At 36.9% G+C, this 20021-nt stretch overlaps 1 protein-coding gene across 5 annotated transcripts in view; it reads right to left on the reverse strand.

The window, feature by feature from the left end:
* NBEA (neurobeachin) overlaps nucleotides 1-20021 on the reverse strand; it is a 914947-nt gene that overhangs the window by 593298 nt on the left and 301628 nt on the right. For all 5 annotated transcript variants that reach the window (XM_064269920.1, XM_064269919.1, XM_064269917.1 and 2 more), the window contains exons 25-28: nucleotides 15308-15488; nucleotides 11013-11143; nucleotides 7078-7185; nucleotides 1142-1310 (exon numbers count right to left, since the gene is read on the reverse strand). In XM_064269920.1, coding sequence (XP_064125990.1) covers nucleotides 1142-1310; nucleotides 7078-7185; nucleotides 11013-11143; nucleotides 15308-15488 — 589 coding nt within the window. The remainder of the gene's footprint in view (nucleotides 1-1141; nucleotides 1311-7077; nucleotides 7186-11012; nucleotides 11144-15307; nucleotides 15489-20021) is intronic.

The raw sequence follows: 20021 nt of genomic DNA on the forward strand, positions 1-20021 counted from the left end.
CTACCAAGGTAACACTACAAACAACAAAGAAATACCATTGATATAAACACCTGGCAAGAAATGCAACTGATAGAAGGAGCACAATAATATTAAGGTATTCAAACCAAACCAAACCAAACCCGTTGCCATTGGGTCAATTCTGACTCATAGCAACCCTATAAGGACAGAGTAGAACTGCCCCATAGGTTTCCAAGGGACACCTGGTGGATTCAAACTGCCGACTTTTTGGTCAGCAGCTGTAGCTCTTAACCACTACTCCACCAGGGCTTCCTTAAAAAACCAAACCAAACCCAGTGCCGTCGAGTCGATTCTGACTCATAGTGACCCTATAGGACAGAGTAGAACTGCCCCATATAGTTTCCAGGGAGCGCCTGGCGGATTTGAACTGCCGACCCTTGGGTTAGCAGCCGTAGCACTTAACCACTATGCCACCAGGGTTTCCAGGGCTTCCTTAGTTGCCATAAAATTTGTTTACAGTTTTCAAGCAACACAGTGAAGGCTGAAAATGCAAGACTTCCTGCAACATTAGCGTTTCCTACGGACTAGAAAGATCACCTGATCCAAGGGGGTTCACTGCTGGCTGTAATGTTAGCTTCCTGCAAGTCTTTGATTTTAGCTGAAGAGCTTTGGTATAAAGATTGGAATGTATGTTTTCTTATTATAAATCTGATAAAATATTTAGATACTGAAATAATTGTACATAGCACCCCCCCCCAAAAAAGAGTAAAAATAAAAAGATTAGTATCTTAGAGATTGGCTATGTTTTTGCATATTCTTGGTCTTGACCTACTCTGTAAAGATCTCTTACTTTCATGTTTATAAAGGTTAAAAAAGAATACATTTAAAAACATATGAGTTATCAGCATATTAAATAGGAGTATAAATGAACGATTTATATTAATAAGTAGAAAATATTAAGACCAAAAGTGCACTGATAAAATAAGAACATAGCAAATATTATGAAAACATCATACGGAATTAAAGAATATTAAATTAGCATTTATATTCTACCTACTCAAAAAAATTTGCAGTAATTAGGAATAGCTCCAGTTTACATCTGGATACAAAACTGAAAAAAAAAAAACAACAACAACAAGATAAATGACAGTGAAAATTCAATAAAAAAAAAAAAATTAAGTACCTGTACTTGTTGGCGAATTTATTTCTTGTCTGATGTTTCTACCTGGTTGGCTTCCAGCTCTTGCCGTCTCTCGCTGGGGCTCTAATATGTCCCGATACTTGGAAACCATGAGAACCGAAATGAAGTAAACAACAGCCAGCGCAAGGAACTGTGCCTGCTTGCTATCATCCTGTGTAAAATAAAAGGGCAGTTTTGATCGCCCAGCAGTTTATACACTAGGAGTATATTTTTAGATAAAGAACTTTTTTCTATAATATATGTAAGAAAATATCCAAGTTTTATGGTTCACAAATTCATTGTAAACGTATAATTAGGGCCTTTTGATATGATCCAACCCATAATTTCTTCAACTAATGAATGGAAGGTACTCAATATAAAGTATATTTTCTTAATGTCCCATTTCTTAAATTTCCACTGATTGGTTTTTATTACAATATCCTATAAACTGTAATTTTCACCTAGTCCTGCCAACCTCCCATTTCAATACTTTAAATCTTCTTTTAAAAGTACACAATCCCTACAAGACCCATGGGAATGTCTTCATGAGATCAGTAAAACAAAGCAAGCAGGTTTACAACTATTTTAATCTTTTGCTGTCTGGTGTTTATTACACAGGGTTTGATAGTGAGACATACACACATAAATGCACACATATACACGTGTACATGAATGACACATGTACACGAATGGCTGTTTGGTTCCCATTTTCCAAGTGTGCGTTCCTCTTGGAGTACATGAAACTATTCCTGTTGTTTTCTTATGGAGGCAAAATATGACATTTAAATTTTATTAAAACCCTATAGTCTATATTTTTATTTACTTATATATTTTTACTTAATAAATATCACTTAAATATAAATGCAATTAAAAAAACCAGAATGTTAAAATTTTAGTGACTATGTCACAAGATCAAGAGTTTCAAATATTCTAATTGAATAAAATGAATAGTATGAAATTACAACAGGAAATCATATAAAATTCTAACGAATTACTTCTTGAGCAGAAGACTACAGGAGAACAAGATGCGGGAGGCATAACCAATGGGGGGAAGGAAATGCGAAGTTTCTACAAGCTCAGTGTGAGCTCAGGTGTGAGATGGCAGCCTGTGGAAAAGCTAGGGCAGGCTCTGACTGCATCAAGAGACAAAAAGCAGCAGCCCCACTGTTCTGCACTAGATAAATGACCTCTCAAACAACAGCAAATATCTGAGACTCCAAATTTCAAAAACTCAAAGATAAAATGGAGTTTTTCTGTAGGAGCACACCAAAGGAGTAAAAGATCTGAAAAACATTACGTTTATGAAATAGCTCAAAACACAAATACAAACCAACCAAACAAGCAAGCAAGCAACAACACAAACGCTGCCCCTTTAACTTGCAGAGCACAAAATCAGGAAGGACACGACAGCTGCCTTTGAATATTTAGGGATTAGTTACGTGAAAGGGGGGTTACTTTTGCTTCTGTTTGTTTTTTAATCTGGCCATGTTAAGATCAAGGGATACTAGTTTTAAAAAGCAGGCTGCAGTCTAATAGAGAATATAACTTCATAGTAACTACTGCTTTCCAAAAATATACTGAGCTGCGTGTGACCTTCAGAATTCTATCCGAAAAGCCTAGATAATCATATATTGGAGAAATACTGATAAGAAGGCTAATTTATATGGCCTGTAATACCATGTCAGCTCAGCAGAAGAAAGGCCTGGTGAATTGCTTCTGTAAAGATCTCAGGAAAGAAAACCCGACAGAGCAGTTCTATTGTCACACTGGTCACCATGAGTCAGAATCAACCAGAAGGCAGTGGGGTCTAATACCATTTCAAAATTGGATCTTATCTAAGAAATCTAACGTAAATGGTTATAAAGCCTTCTGTATACATTAGGTTAAACTGTCACCTCCAGCTAAGAATGAAATAGCTACTTTGTGTCCATAGATGGCAGATAAAACAGAAAATGACAGAGTAAGGGAAACAAACGTGCATTAAACTGTAGTAACTGTAATAACAGATGCTCTATGTGTACTGGTTCATCTAAACACAGTGAGAACAAAATTCAGATTTTATGTGCATTTGCCAGAAACGAATGCAAACAGGAAATATTTATTGATAATTTAATATTGTCAAACAGAATTAGTGCAGAAAATGGGGAAAATGATGGACATATATAAAATTTGTCCTTAAACATTATGTATTTAATACTTCAGACTGTGGGTAGCCCAGAAGCACCTCCTTGTATTGCGATGACAATGGGTAAACACACAGAAAAGGGATCACATCAAATATTTCAGCAGTTATTACAAAGGAAAATCACATGAGAGGCACTGAACAAGAAAGAGTTCAAGCCAAGTTCAAACAATATAGTTTAAACCATAATATCCCCCAAATAGTTTTATTTCCATCTCTTGAAACTCAGCACCAGGCAGTGAGATGGCATTCAACAAATATTTATGAATGAATGAATGGATGAATGAATTAATAGCTACCAACTACAAAGTTAAAAAACAGAGTTGTAAATAACAGACACTGTGAGCTGTTGTAGCCAAGAAAATACCTCCTACATATACGGCATGGAAACAGTTGCTTTTCTTTTTAAATCTGGATCTGCAAGGCAACTGTTCTTATTCCCAGCTCTGTTTTCACAAACAAAACCACATACGCAGAGGCTAAACATCTGGAGAACGGCCAAATTCTTACCCAAATTAATTGACTTGCCTTGGTATTTGATTACAAGACACGAACTCTATTATGGTTCTCCCATCTGCTTAAAAGATGGGTCTCTCTACTATTCAGTCTTGAATCAGTAATACAATTAATTAACCTTGAAATCCTTTAAAAAGTTTTAATGTTTCAACTAGGAATTTAGAAAACTTTCCAATTCCAATTTTTAAAAACAAAAATTTAGTTCAGCTTATCGTATTCTCATATGTCACTTCTCAGACGTAGGCTTTGGGGGAAAGGGGAAGCATAATGCATCTTCTTGTAACTCAGGGCCTACTGGGGACACTGAAAATACATTTTTTAAAAAGCTGTAGTTGTTCTTACCACACAGCCAGTTTTGCCACACAATTATTTTAGCTGGTTCGAAACGGTTTAAACCAGCAGTGTCTTCATATAGAAAGCAGCTAAGAACAAGAAGAGGCATTTAATTTTTGATAGCCATTTCACCAAATTTCTCTCCTGCCACCACATCTAGAATGCATTTTTGGCAACAAAGCTCAGAAGTCCATGAAAACCAAGAAAATCCTGAATCTCTAAATTTAAGTGTCTGTGTGTCTCTGTCTAGTATCTCAGCAGGCTTACTAAGAAAACTGTATGTTTGAAAATAAAAGAGCCAAGAAAGGCTGTTAAGGGAAAAAAAAAAAAAAAAGTTTTCCAATACCAGATTATATATCATCTCTTAGTTATTTGTCTGCGGGGATGTACAGTTAGTTTTCATACACACACACACACACACACACACACGCGTGCACACACATACACACACGTTTTCCTTCACCATAAAAGCCTAGTTTCATTTGGAATCTCTTTTGTTTTAGAAATAAAAGGCAACTAGAAATGACTATTCATAAAAATTTCAAAGGTCAAGTAGAATTCTTAGAAAATAATTACAATTGACTCTAACACGCTATCAATTGTAAGACATCTCCAAATTTGAGAGATTATGTAAATGTGAAAGAAAAGTGTGTTTTGAAATCTATGAATTACGATGGTGGAAAAAGAGGATGCTTTTTTGAGAAAGGCCTCCTTGGGATTCTGACTCCACCTCACACTAGCTGTGTGGCCTGAATGCTTCTGAGTTCTAACTTTCTCATAGCCCTTCACTGAACCTTAGGGTAATATACATTCAGTGCCTGGTACACAGTATAAACTCAAGGAACACAAGTTACGTTACCTTGATGATGTCCGGAAGGCACATTCTGACAACGCTTAATTCAATCCCCTTCAGGAAGGAAGCTAAGCACCACTGCCAGGTAATCATGTTTAAAAAACACAATCTACCATAATCGCTCAATCCTAGAATCATTAACAATTTAAACACAGTATCACCCTTAACGTAAACCCCTTCTATATTTTATACAGTAGGTCTGGTTCTGTCTTTTGTAGATGATGGTAAACTCCATGTTTTAATCATTCATTTTGTTTTTAAAAAATTATTCAAAACACATTTTTTTTTTAGGATGAGTAATTTTTATCTCCAAATTGTTAAACTATTAGTAAGAATGATTTTTTTTTTTTTTTAAATCTAGATTACAGTCAGAATTACAGTGGTATTCTCACATCATGGTTTCTACACTCTAACACATTTTATCATCTTTTTTAAAAAACTTATTATTTACTAATTATAAAAGAAATATATTTTTGGTCAAAAATTTGAAAATACAGAAAAAGGATAAAGGATAAAGAACATAATAAAAAATGTTTACCTATAGATGGTCATTGGTAACATTTTATCTATTATTTTCTGGCATTTTTTTTTTAAATAAGAATACATATGTATACACTCTCAGTACACATATATAATATTCATGTAATATAAGTACTTTTGGATACTGCTGCTCTCTCTTAAAATATATAATGAGAATTTTTCCATGTCACCAAATTTTCCTCAAAAATGTTATTTCAATGACTGTATAGCATTCTACTGAATGAATATACCACGATTAAGCTGAAACTCTATTTTTAGATACTTATAAAGTGTCAATTTTCCTGTAGGGTCTCTGGTAAACATAGTAAGTTAAATTACTTCTGAGCAGAACCACTGAGTTATAAAATATCAACATCGGTAATAGTTTTAAACCACATGGGTAAAGAGCTATCCGAGATGTCCAGTTTCCGTCCCCGTCAGCCGTATAACCGGGCGGCTTTCACCGCACCCTCGGATGCTGCTTATCACCATTCAAAAATTTAGTTTCCTTAATAGCCTAAATTATCTTTTTTTTTTTTAAGTTGTATTCCACTGAGTACTGGTGATAGTGACCTTTTTATCATATGTTTTCTGCCCTTACATTTCATAATTTATATCAATTCTCCATTTTCTCTTGGCACATTTATACTTTTCCTACTGATTTGTGAGAACTAATATACATTAAGGAGAACAACTGTTTTTCTATCACATATATTTCAATTTATCTCCTATTTCTTCCAGGCAGCGTTATTACGCGTAACTTAAATATATCTGAACCACTTTCTAAAATAAAAATGCTACATCCAATTTCCTGCTGATGTAAACTTTAAATATAACTTTCTTTTCTGTTTTCTGAGTCATCAATTAAAACAAGAAAAATAAAGCCCAAACAGTCTAGTAAATAATAACTACGTTAAGGGCTGCTGTCAGTACTGCACCTGCTCTGGAGCCCTACGTTTCTACTCAGTTTATGGAAAACCCAGTCTTATTTTTACTTTCCTGGAGTGAGTGATCGTGTGGTTGCAGAAAGCCATGAAACCTTCTCTTTAAGCTACCTTTTTCCCTTAAGCTTCTTCTATCTTTTGAACTTAAAGTTCGCACATATATCTGTATCTTAAAAATGCAAATGCTTAAAAAATGGCCACTATCACCTTAACGAATTAATCCCTTTCATCCACCATACAAGGGTCATTGATAATAACAAAACATTCGGTATTGGGAGAAAGAGACGGAGCAAGAAGTACTTATAGGGGAAAGAAGGTAATTGAAGATAAAATTAATTATTTTTCAAGGTTATCCCTATTCTTAGTATACATACGATTTAAGACAAAATCCGTCTTTTTTTATTCTGAGAAAGAAATCAATAAGCTTTCAGAGAAGACTCAGCGATTTTACAAACAGAGGTGCGTTGACAAGCACCATCTCAGACAAACAACCACATTTAGTTCCATCACACAACTTTTGTATTGTATGTAAATTATTTTACACAAGTGATATGGAAGTTTTTTCCCAGCAAAGTCTTATAGCATAACTCACCACATCCCGGAAGACCACAGCACGAAGACGATTGATATCAACATCCTGAAGAAGTCTATCAGGGTCTTTAATAGGAGAAAGGTTACCTGGAACACTTTCTAAGGGAGTCTTAAAAAAGAAAGAGAATTGTGAAAGAATACAATGTTTCAGAAAACCCCTCAGTGGTTATCATTTCCAATATCTTCAATTTCACCAGCCTCCACTTCTATCTTCTGGCAGATGTCAGCTGGCCCTTCCTTCACCTCCTCATCACTGAGGAACATCTGTGGACAATAACCACCTAGTGTAAGGCACAGGTTTTTACTGCTCACCTCTCTTCATGCCACAGTCTCACTTGCTAGTTCTCTTGTTCCTCATCAGCACAGACTCATACAGGCCGATCAGGTAGTGGCCGGAAAAAAAGACTGACCTCGGACTTCAGGAGATCTGCTCTCAAGTCTCTGCTCTGTGACATTGGGCTTGTTACTAAATCTCTCTGATATTTACTTTCCCTACCTCTAGTTACTAAATCTCGGTGTCTCTGGGCTCATTTATCCACCTTGGCTTTATAATACGTGAGATTACTACGTTACATTATTACATGAGCTTTTATATGTGTGAGCATTTCACAACCTATAAAAAGATAGAAAAGTTAAGCTGTTTTCTTTTTAGTTCAGTCATACCCTATTAAAATGGAAAGAAATTAAAAATCATTACCCCCAGTCCTTTTTATAACTGAAGAAGCAAAAATTCACAAATTTTAGGTAATATATAATACAGCAAACTAGTGAGAGAGCCAGGCTCATTGAAACTCAATCTAGTACTTTTTCACTTACACAATGTGTTCAAAATTGTGCGAATAAAATTTGACAATATCTGTGAAGGGTAAAATACAATTTCTGCTCATGGCAGTATGTATTAGTTGTTACTCTAACTAATTAAGAACAAAAAGAAAAACCTTCTTCTACTTCTTTATAGATCAGAATCACAACACTTCACTCCTAGATTAAGACGCTTGACTCCTGCGCAGCAAAGGACAGTGAGAAGTGCAAGGTATTGGAATGCTGATGGTAATTTGGTTTCCATTAAAATTCCAAAACTCACCAGACATACAACTTTGGATGAGACACTTCACCTTTCAAATCCAGTGAGAGGAAGTGGAGTTTGGTTTATATATCATATAAATAATAATGTTTATCAAAAGAAGATTAAATAAAATATCACATATAAAGTGTATAACTTATAATGAGAAAGATTTATAAATATTTTAATTTTTACACCACTTTACGTTTTCCTAAGTGTTTCTAGACCCATAATCTAATTAGAGCCTAGGAAGGCTATGTGGGAGGAAAAGCTTGTACTGTCGCTCCCTTTCACCAAACATGAACATCAGGCCCAATGAAGTTACGTGACCCACAGGAGTCTGTGCCAGTTAGTGGAGAGACTCTTTTCCTACCACACCAAAAGTTAGCTACGTTTTACTTACTAACACCTGACACAAAAGAGTGCATTAACACAGGAAGGAAGAATAGAAAACCCACCCAGAAGGACCACTGTAGATTTATCCTCTCCTGAATTCCGTCTTATTAGCAAGTGAACTCTTCCCCTAATGTTCCTCAACTCCATCACTTGATATCTATCCACTTTTCTCTGTCAAGGCTCCTGGCAGAGACACTGACCAGTTCAACTAAATTCTACAAATGGCCTTCTCGCTGGGCTTTTCTTTCTATATTCTAAAGTCAGGGTAATACTTGGCTCAAAAGCCTTGAAAGTCTCCCTATTACCTACTGAACTAAGTACAAACAGTGTTGAGATCAAAGCTCTCCAAAACGTTAATTCATTTCTTCACTGAATAAGTATATATAGAGGGGTTAACTGCCAGAAAAGAGGGGAGGAATCTGCATTAATTGAATTTTCACTGCACGCCAAGAATTACTAAGCACTTTAATCCATTATTGCTTTTTATTCAGTTTATATAAACGCCATGTAAAGTAAGATTTCTATCAATTTTATAGGTTGAAAATCCAAGGCTCAGAAGACAAAGGACTATGTCAAGGGTACACAATTAGTAAGGGGCAGAGTCAGGACACAAACTCAGGGCTGTCTGGTTCTAGAGCTCATGCTGTTTTTACAAAGTACAGCGCTACAGACGCCAGAGCTGCTGCAAAGCTCACAGGTACGGGCGCTGCCCTCAAGCAGTTCGCTGGCTACTGTGCCTACACCATCTGATTTTCTAATCAAGGAAGAGACCTGTCAAGTCCTGTGAGCAGTAAAATATGGTAAGAGATATTTTACCAATGTTTCTCTGTCAGCAGTGAAAAAGAAAGAGGCTGTAATACTGAATATAACAAATATATATTCTAAATATGTGGCTATTCTGCTTGAAAATTGTAAAACTTTAAAGCCATAGAACTTCTAAATTAATTAAACTTCCACATCTTGCCTTCACTTATTGAGCAAAAATTCACTGTGTCAATATGAAACACCTAGTTATGAGTTCAGTGCGTGTCCAGAGAAATGCAGGATATTAGGAGGAGACCAGACAGAGAAACTGACCCTAGGCCAAGGTGGCAGAGGGTGTAGGAAACATCTTCCCGAGAAAGTGGCTTTTAAGCTAAAACCTAAGAGGTAAGTGGATTTTAGCAGGGTAAAAAATAAGGCTGAACGTTTCAGGTAAAGAAAATCTGAGAGGTGGGGAAAAAAATGATTTTTTTGAAGAATCTGGCATGACTAAAGTAATAAACACAAGGGCAAGGAGACAGAAGCTGAGGCTGGGAGGTCAGCAAGGGCCAGGCACGCAGGCCTTGTTGTAAACTATGCTAACAAAGCTTAGCACGTGAGGCAAAGAGTCAGTGAAAAATATTCTTGAGAGACTTAATTTAGAATAACAATTACTGGAATATTCCAAACTACTGTACACCATTCATTCACATACTAGCCATTCCATAATTTTTGTTGATTATAGGATGGTCCATCACCAAAACTATATCCATTTATAAAGCGCACTATGCACACTTTAATCTCTGTGAAGATATATGTAACTAGTAAGGATAATCATTAAGAATTTTTGAAGCTACACACTGATATAACCCTTATAACAACCACTTAAAGTAGAAAGTATTGCTATCCTTATTTTATAACCAAAGAATTCAGGTCTCAGGGAGGTTAAGTAATCTTGGTAACACCACTGTTAAGTGGAGAAACCAGCAATGGAGCCTACAACTGGCTGATTCCATTAAGCAATACCACCCCACTTTGTTCTTCAAAAAAAAAAAATATATTTTAGATAGGTAAAACTACCCAAATGCCCATCAACAGGTGAGTGACTAAACAAAACGTGGACATACATGTGGTGCAGTATTATTCAGCCATAAAGAAAAATGAAGTCCCGACACATGCCACAACACACATGAACCTATAAGGCATTATGCTGACTGAAATAAACCAGTCACAAAAGGACAAATCTTGTTATGACCCCACTTACATGAAGTATCTAGAATAGGCAGATCTATCGAGATAAAACCAAAACCAAAGCCAAACCCAGTGCCATCGAGTCGATTCTGACTCATAGCGGCCCTACAGAACAGAGTAGAACTGCCCCATAGGGTTTCCAAGGAGTGCCTGGTGGATTCAAACTGACAACCCTTTGGTTAGCAGCCGTAGCACTTAACCACTATGCCACCAGGGTTTCCGATCTACTGAGATAGAAAGTAAGTTAGTGGATTCCAGGGACCAAGGTCGGGGAGAACGGGGTACAGAGTTTCTGTTAGCTGGGGGAGCCATGAAAAAGTTTTGGAAATAAATAGTAGTCATGGTAGTACAACATTGTGATTATAATTAGTGCCACAGAGTCACACACTTCAAAAATGGTTAAAACGGCAAATTTTATGTTATACCTATTTTACCAGCATGGAGAAGAAGGTAAACTACATTTAATACAGGAAATGTCTAATTACCTTAGAAACAGCTGTGGCAGCCACACTTTGGGGAGCTTCCTGAGGTTTACTGCCCCCATGGGAAGATTTGCTCCCCCTGTCTCTCTGTCTTTGTCGGCATTCTAAGCAGTTTCTCACGGCGACACAACAAACTATTTAGAAAATTGAGAGCATATTATTAATGTAGACTGCTGACCATGATGTGTTGAAAAAATAGGTGTTAGTTTCTTTCTTTATCTCCCTTCCCCCAAACCATTTTATTGTCCTTAAAATCAACTAGATCAATTATTTTTTAAATTATGAAATATAGTAACACATACATGTATTTAAAAAAGGAAAACAACACACCCATATATCAACCAACAAGCTGAAGGAACAGAACATTAGCAGGGACTCTGAAGCCCCAGTATTTCTCCTTCCATCCTCCCAATTCTGAATTTTATGGCTTAATTTTTTTTTAATTTATAATTCATATTTGATAAAAAACTTAATAATAAGGCTGTGCCCTTAGTTTGAGTAACTTGGTGACGAGACTGAGCACAACTCCTAGTTGAGGTGATGATACAAAAGCACGATCAAGTTTACGAATCCCAGTATCCACCCTTCTTCACGGCAGGAGAGCCCATGGCCTTTGTCAATAAGCATTCAAGAAGTACAAGTTTTTTTTCTAAGAATCAGCTTAGTAGTAAACACTACAGTCTTTGGAATCAGACCACCTCGGTTTGAATCCTGGTCCTGCCATTACGAGCTGTGTGATTTTAGGCCAGCTGCTTCAACTACCTGTGCCTCAGTATTCTCATACGTACAATGCGGGTGAACAGTAACTTCCTTAGAGAACTGCAGTGAAGATTAAATGGATTAATATGTATAGAGTGCTTAGAACACCAAGCAGCATAAAGCAAGTAATAGTTAAATGTTTGCTTTATTATTATTCACTTATAGAAGTTTCCTAAGGTGATAAAAACTAAGCTTGCTAGGGCTGTTCAGGGTAAAAATGAAATCAGCAGTAAAGTCTTGTAATGTATTCAGAAATACAAAGTCAGAATAACCAAATAAATCCTCTTTTAAGAAACTGAGCCATTAAAAACAACAACAAAAACAAAGGCCAGCATCTCTTTCTCACAAAGTTCAGTCTATCGGTTACTATTAATTATCAGTAGAAATGTCCATGATGGCCAGTAAATTCACCCACACCTCTTGGTTACCAGAGAGACCACTATGTGTCAGTCTTTCCCTCATAGTGGATATGAACAATTCTTCTCAAACTACCCATCTTTTTTTTAAAAAAAATGTAGATTTCATCCCACCATTCTTGAAGCAAGTCCTCCTCCTTCCTTGATCAGAAACAGCTTCTCTTCCAACAACTCTAACCTGTAGATTTCCAAACAATCTTTAAAAACTATGGGTAGGGAAGTAAGACCAAGATGGCAGAGTAGTCAGGTGCTTCTTGTGGTCCCTCTTACAACAAAGACCAAAAAAAAAACAGATGAACTGATTATCTATGACAGTCTAGGTGCCCTGAACATCAAAGGGAAAGCTGAGGCATCTGACAGAGTGGCAGGGGGAGGGAGAGACAGCTCAGAAGCAGCGAGGAGTTGCCAGACCTGACAACTGGTGCCAGCTTCAAGGCAAACAGTGGCGTTTGGGATGTGTTTCCCATATCAGGAGAGACCAAGCAGCAGAGAATCTACTCACCCCTCCAGAATCAGCAAAAAGTGGTGCTCAATCAGTAAGGTAAGTACATGCATCTAATCTACCATACGGATCAAAAAACACCCCTTTGGGGAAAATCTCTCTCCCATTTTCCTGACCCCTTACCACTCTGTACCAGGTCCCAGGCCAGCTTCAGTGATAGCCTGTTCCCTGGGCTGGAAGTAGGATCCATCATGCGCCCTGAGCCATTCTCCCAGCCTCGGAGAGGGAACAAATTAACAAACAGGGAAAAAATAATATGCCGGCTTCCCTAAGCTGGGAACTCAGGGCAGAAAACAGCTCTTTTGCCTAGGCACAAACATTAAGGGGTCCATGGACTCTGAATGCCATTCACCCCTGCACAGACCTGTGTGGGCCCATTTCAACAGTGTAGACCCTTATTAGGACAGTTCAACAGGGTATATACCTCAAGTCTAACTTCAACTGTTTCAGCTACATGGCAGACAGGCAGGTTCATGACGTTTGACACCACTTTGCCTATTAAGCAGGGTCTTCACCTACCCACATCAGGGGCCTGAGGACTGGTGGCTCCACCTATGCCACCTAGCCACCTGTGACACGGGTTCAAGGATAAGTGGTGCCTCTTAGTCCTTACAGCCAATAGCACTGGGTGCCCATAGTCCAGCTACAAAACCCACCCACCTATGCACTCTAGGGAACAAAGACGTGCTTCCTTCATAGACAGGGTGGTTATCAGCCCCCTGACTTGCTCAGCACATGACCCCTTACTACAGCCAGATACCTGTGCCTACACCAATCACCCACTCAACCAGGACTGTAGGTGAGAGCCTGTGCCACACACTTCGTGACCAACTACCTGGACATCTGAGCTAAATCCGTACAAGAAAAGTAAATGGACTCCTGGGCTCACATACCTAGTAACAGCTCTAACCACTTGGTGACAGGACATTAGAGTTTCAAAAGTGCCAATAATCAAACTAGCTCACTCGAACAGCTGGGCATAACAAAACAAGAAGGTAGGACACAGTAAACAAACATAAAATAAATAAATAAAATAACGTATTGATCACTTGGAGACAACAGTCAATATTAAATCACATGAAGAGGCAGATCATGATGGTGTCAGCAAGTTCCCAAAACAAAGAATCAAGAAATCTTCCAGATGAAGAGAATTTCCTGGAATTACTGGAGGTAGAATACAAAAGATTAATATACAGAACTCTTTGACAGATTAGGAAGGAGAGCAGGCAAAAAGCACATCAAGCCAAGGAACACACAGATAAAGCAATAGAAGAACTCAAGAAGATTAGAAAAGAGTATAATGACAAATTTAATAGGCTGCAAGAATCCACAGAGAGATATCAAACAAAAATCCAGAAGACTGACAACAAAATTTCAATATTAGTAACTCAATAGAAAGTGACAGGAGCAGAACTGAGGCAATGGAATTCAGAATTAGTGAGATTGAAGACAAAGTACTTAACACCAACACATCTGAGGAAAAATCAGATAAAAGAATTAAAAAAAAATGAAGAAACCCTAAGGATTATGTGGGACTCTATCAAGAGGAATAACCTACAAGTGATCAGAGTACCAGAACAGGGGGATAACAGAAGATACAGAGAGAATTATTGAAGATTTGTTGGCAAAAAACTTCCCTGATATCATGAAAGATGAGAAAATATCTCTTGAGATAGAAAGAAGTGAGCAAGAGACAGATGGACCTCAAACCAATAAGAAAGCAGTGCCTGGAACAGAGCACATCTTTTGGACCTGGGATCCCTGTGCAGAGAAGCTCCTAGTCCAGGGGAAGATTGATGAGAAGGCTGACAGAGAGAGAAAGCCTTCCACTGGAGCTGATACCCTGAATTTGGATTTTTAGCCTACTTTTCTGTGAGGAAATAAGTTTCTCTTTGTGAAAGCCATCCACTTGTGGTATTTCTGTTACAGCAGCACTAGATGACTAAGACACTGCTCAAAGTCTAAGGCAAGCATAATGTGGCAGCTTTTTGGTCTCTTTCAAAATCTAAAGAATATAAATAAAAATTTCCTTTAAAAAGGTAAGATGTAAAAATCGTCTCTGCCCAATACACTGGCTCAGATTTACTTCAGAGCTTTCAGTGCTAAATGTTCTTTGCAGCATGAGGCAGAGAGTGGACAGCAGAGGTGTACAAGATGTGTTTGTGGTATCTGTTCACCGTGAAAGCTCAGTGAGATTGGCAGAGTCAATTTAATCCTTGAGCACTATGTGTGTAAAACTATGCTGCCACAATCCTGATATTTTTATGGCCCAGGACAACTACCCCCACTATCAGTTATGTCAAAACAGGATTCATAAACTGATTTGCAATAAAATCACTTTAATGGAAAATGCTATAGTCCTTTTGATTTTGAAAGAATTCAAAAATATATTTGACTCTATTTCAGGTCATAAATCATTAAAGATTACCAAATCATTGAAACCTTCTAGTGTGGAGATTTTTTTTTTTTTTTAATTTTTAGTAATTCTCAAGAATTACAAGGTAATCTCTATTAAATAAACATCAACTTGCATCAATACTTTATGTACCATTAGAGCTTCATAAAATCAGTTTGTAGACAATTACTTCATGTACATGCTCTGTTATTTTAAACAGACTTACCTAGCCTTAGGCACTGCCGCATCAAACCTCCAGAAGACATGTTTTTTTCCGCTTCAATCTCGCTAAAATTGAGAGAGCTGGCAAACACAAGTACATCAACCATAGCCATCAGTCGGCTGAGGAAAGTTACTGCTGTCTCAGCTGACATGCCTTGTGTCACTTCGATATTTTCCAATTCAGTCTTAAAAAAAGTAAAAGATTTAGTCTTGTTTAAAATTTGGAAATATAATACATGTACATATAAATGACTTTAATAATTCATATGAGCATAGCTCAGTAAATTTTATAAACAAAATGAATTACAAACTGATTCTGCACATCTAAAAGCTGGTTATAAGATTTACTTATTTTACCTGTGAATTATACTTGAATAAGGAAAAGTCCACTTTTGAAATCAATGTTAGATTCAACTGTTAGTAGTAAAAACTACATTCTAAACTTAAGAACATTTCACAAATTTAGGGAACAATCAAATATATGTACTTATATTTTAATTTGTTTTACTGTATAGATTTAAAAAGATAAAAATGGGTATTTCTATCCTAAAATCCTTACTCTCATTTACAAAAAGACATGCTTAAATTATTTTACTTTTCTAAAAATGTATGATGAATAATAGAAAAGATAGATGGTAATTTCATTTGGCATCAAAATGAGATTGACTTTCAAATTAGAATGTATGACAGTTTCTTATCCATTCCAGAGTAAACTGAAACCACTAGATACCTCATATGTACACCAAAATGCTAGGATAAAAATTATCAACAACATCATTAATCCCTCTACATATATTTAATCCATGACCTACATGTAAAACAGTAGCAGTAAGATGAAACCAGTAGCGTTCTGGATTGGGAGCTACACTTTCATCAAAACATTGTCTACGATGAAATGCACTGCTTTCAGAGGGAATATTACAAAGTATTTTGTTTCTTACAACTTGTAACTGTGTAGTTTTATAAGCAGTGGCATTTTTCCTTGTGCAGTTTATAACTTTTTAATTATTTTGGTTCATTATAACTAGGCCTCATTTTCTCAGTGCCTCAAGTAATGGAGAAGAGTAAGGGATGTTTTATAAACAAACAAACAAAAAAGACTTTAAATATTCTGGAAATGGGCATAGAAGCTGTACTGATTACCCTTACTTCTTTACCAACAAGGCAAGCATATGAAATAGGTACTATTTAGGGTTCCATCATTCTATCTAAACTTCTCCTGTTCACATTAAGGTGAAAATATCAGTGGGAAACACTGATTGGACAAAAAAAAAAAAAGGAAAGGAAAAAAAAAAAAAAGCCCCTTTTAAACATTTCCTGTATATAACACGAGCAATAACAATGATGGGGACTAATGCAGGCATTATCAATTCTACTCAGCTCTAAGCAGAGTATAAAATGTGACAACTTTTCTTCCTTCCATTTAACTTCAAAATAGTGTAAAAACTATTCTCTCTAAAATGAGTGTGGATGTGGAAAACTTGTTTTGAATTGTTAATTTACAGCATTATGCTAATTCAGTATCCATGGCTGTAAGAAATGACTAATTCATTCCTTGGAATGTTTTCACAGGGATTCCTGATTTCCCAGCACTTTGCTGATACACAGTGTCGTTTCATGGCATAAATTAAAGATCTGTGACCACAGCACAGCAGTTTATAAGAAAAAGCAAAAAATTCATTTTCTATAAAACTGCTTTTAAATCTCAATTATCAATATAAATGTTCTGTAACGGAATGAGAAATCCTACTTGGGCCTATCAAATGATATTTATACAAACGTTTATTATTTGTATAATATTTACATAAATTTATATTATTTATTAGTTAATTGTATTATTTTCAAGTTGTTTAGTGGTCTACAAGGTCTAACCTTCAAAATATATATTTTTTTGAAATAAGCGAATTGTAAGCAGAATTAGAAAATTGTCCATGTAATATACCAAATACATATTTTGACTAGAAAAAATACTAAAAAATTTAAAAAGCATTATTGTTGCCAACAATAATACAAAAGAGAGTTTTCATTACCTTCTACATAAATTACGCTATAAATGATGAACTGTTATGCAGGCATCATAACATAGATTTAAAATGAAAGATAACTCACATAATATTATTATTACATCTTAAAATAACATATATTCCATCCAGTTTCCTTTCATTGGAACTAGTGAAAATCTGATTGCACGTGACCCAAAGATTATTGTTTTAGTTATACGATGGTGCTTTAGTCTAGAAACTACTGTGAACAAAACAGTAATTCAGCAATGCATTAATAAATTAATTCTCAAATAAACCTTTATATATACCGAAGATAAACCCAATGTTAAAGATGATATGGAAACTCAAAATATAACTGAGTCAAAAATTTCATAAATAACCAAACATAAAATTTTAAAACTGAAAACCTGAAAATTATTCCAAAAGTAATACTAACCTTAGAACCCTGGACATGAATTAGACAAATCAGACAACAGACCAAAAAAGTACAAGGAAAGGAAAATATTAAAATTAAATGAAAATACAATGTAAAATTGAAACACAAAATGATAGATTCAGAAATTATATTTATTAAATAAAAAAATCAGTATTCAGAAGAGATATCCATTTTATAAAATGACACATTCAGATTAAACATCAAATGTTTAGAATACTATTTACATTTTTCATGAGAGTGACTCTCCCCAAATGATACACGCCATCAGTATGGTTCATATATCAGGAATGACGTGTTTTCCTAGCAGATGACTGATGACGTAGCTTGATAAATAAACTAACATAATATCTCTGCAAAAGCCCCAACTCAGGCTTGGTAAACTGAAATGACTCAGGGAAATGAATTATTTATACCAATCTTCTAGATTTTTCATGAAGAAATTCATGTTGTAATTTGTTTTCTCAAACATAAGGAACCCTTCCATAGATCAAAATCCCCATAAGTAATAAAAGAATAAAATAGTTCCATGATACAGCCTAAAATCAACCCTCCCATGCCAGAAAAGAATTTACTGATATACTAAATGAGGCTTGCATATAAACTGAGATAGTTCCATGAATATTGAACGAAGTTTCAGTCTTAATATGTTAAAAAGAATTACTGAAACCAAATATATGTGAATGTAAATTTCAATATATGTGATTTTCATGGTCTACCATGTATGAAAACGTATCAGTGTCCTGAAATACTGCAGTATGATCTGTGTTGCGAGGTAAGCCAAGCCAAGCAAAAATAAAAACACGATCACTAACTTTTTAAAAATCAATTAACCACATACTCTGATCATTCTAGAAACATAAACTAGAATTAAGACCTTGTCATCATTTTTGGACTGAAAAAGTGGGTGCTGTTCTTCTTTCATATGATTATGAAGCTGTCAGGACAACAAGGAATGTCAGTCTCTATTATTTCTCTGGGACAGGTAAAATTAAACCATATGTGACACTGAGTTACATCACACAACATATGACACTGAGCTAAGTCCTCCACAGTCAGTGCTGTGGGGGCTGACTCAAACAACATACAACACTGAGCTAAGTCCTCCACGGTCAGTGCTGTGGGGGCTGACTCAAACAACATACAACACTGAGCTAAGTCCTCCATGGTCAGTGTTGGGGGGCTGGCTAAAACAACATACAACACTGAGCTAAGTCCTCCACTGTCAGTGCTGTGGGGGCTGACTAAAACAACATACGACACTGAGCTAAGTCCTCCACAGTCAGTGCTGTGGGGGCTGACTAAAACAACATACGACACTGAGCTAAGTCCTCCACAGTCAGTGCTGTGGGGGCTGACTAAAACAACATACGACACTGAGCTAAGTCCTCCACAGTCAGTGCTGTGGGGGCTGACTCAAACAACATATGACACTAAGCTAAGTCCTCCACGGTCAGTGCTGTGGGGGCTGACTCAAACAACATACGACACTAGGCTAAATCCTCCACGGTCAGTGCTGTGGCGGCTGACTAAAACAACATAAGACACTGAGCTAAGTCCTCCACGGTCAGTGCTGTGGGGGCTGACTAAAACAACATACGACACTGAGCTAAGTCCTCCATGGTCAGTGCTGTGGGGGCTGACTCAAACAACATACGACACTGAGCTAAGTCCTCCACAGTCAGTGCTGTGGGGGCTGACTCAAACAACATACGACACTGAGCTAAGTCCTCCACGGTCAGTGCTGTGGGGGCTGACTAAAACAACATACGACACTAGGCTAAGTCCTCCACGGTCAGTGCTGTGGGGGCTGACTCAAACAATATACGACACTGAGCTAAGCCCTCCACGGTCAGTGCTGTGGGGGCTGACTCAAACAACATAAGACACTGAGCTAAGTCCTCCATGGTCAGTGCTGTGGGGGCTGATTCAAACAACATACGACACTGAGGTAAGTCCTCCATGGTCAGTGCTGGGGGTGCTGACTAAAACAACATACGACACTGAGCTAAGTCCTCCACGGTCAGTGCTGTGGGGGCTGACTAAAACAACACATGACACTGAGCTAAGTCCTCCACAGTCAGTGCTGTGGGGGCTGACTCAAACAACATACGACACTTAGCTAAGTCCTCCGCGGTTAGTGCTGGGGGTGCTGACTAAAACAACATAAGACACTGAGGTAAGTCCTCCATGGTCAGTGCTGGGGGTGCTGACTATAACAACATAAGACACTGAGGTAAGTCCTCCACGGTCAGTGCTGGGGGTGCTGACTATAACAACAT

Source organism: Loxodonta africana, chromosome 17, assembly GCF_030014295.1.
Source record: "Loxodonta africana isolate mLoxAfr1 chromosome 17, mLoxAfr1.hap2, whole genome shotgun sequence".
Classification (NCBI taxonomy): Eukaryota; Metazoa; Chordata; class Mammalia; order Proboscidea; family Elephantidae; genus Loxodonta; species Loxodonta africana.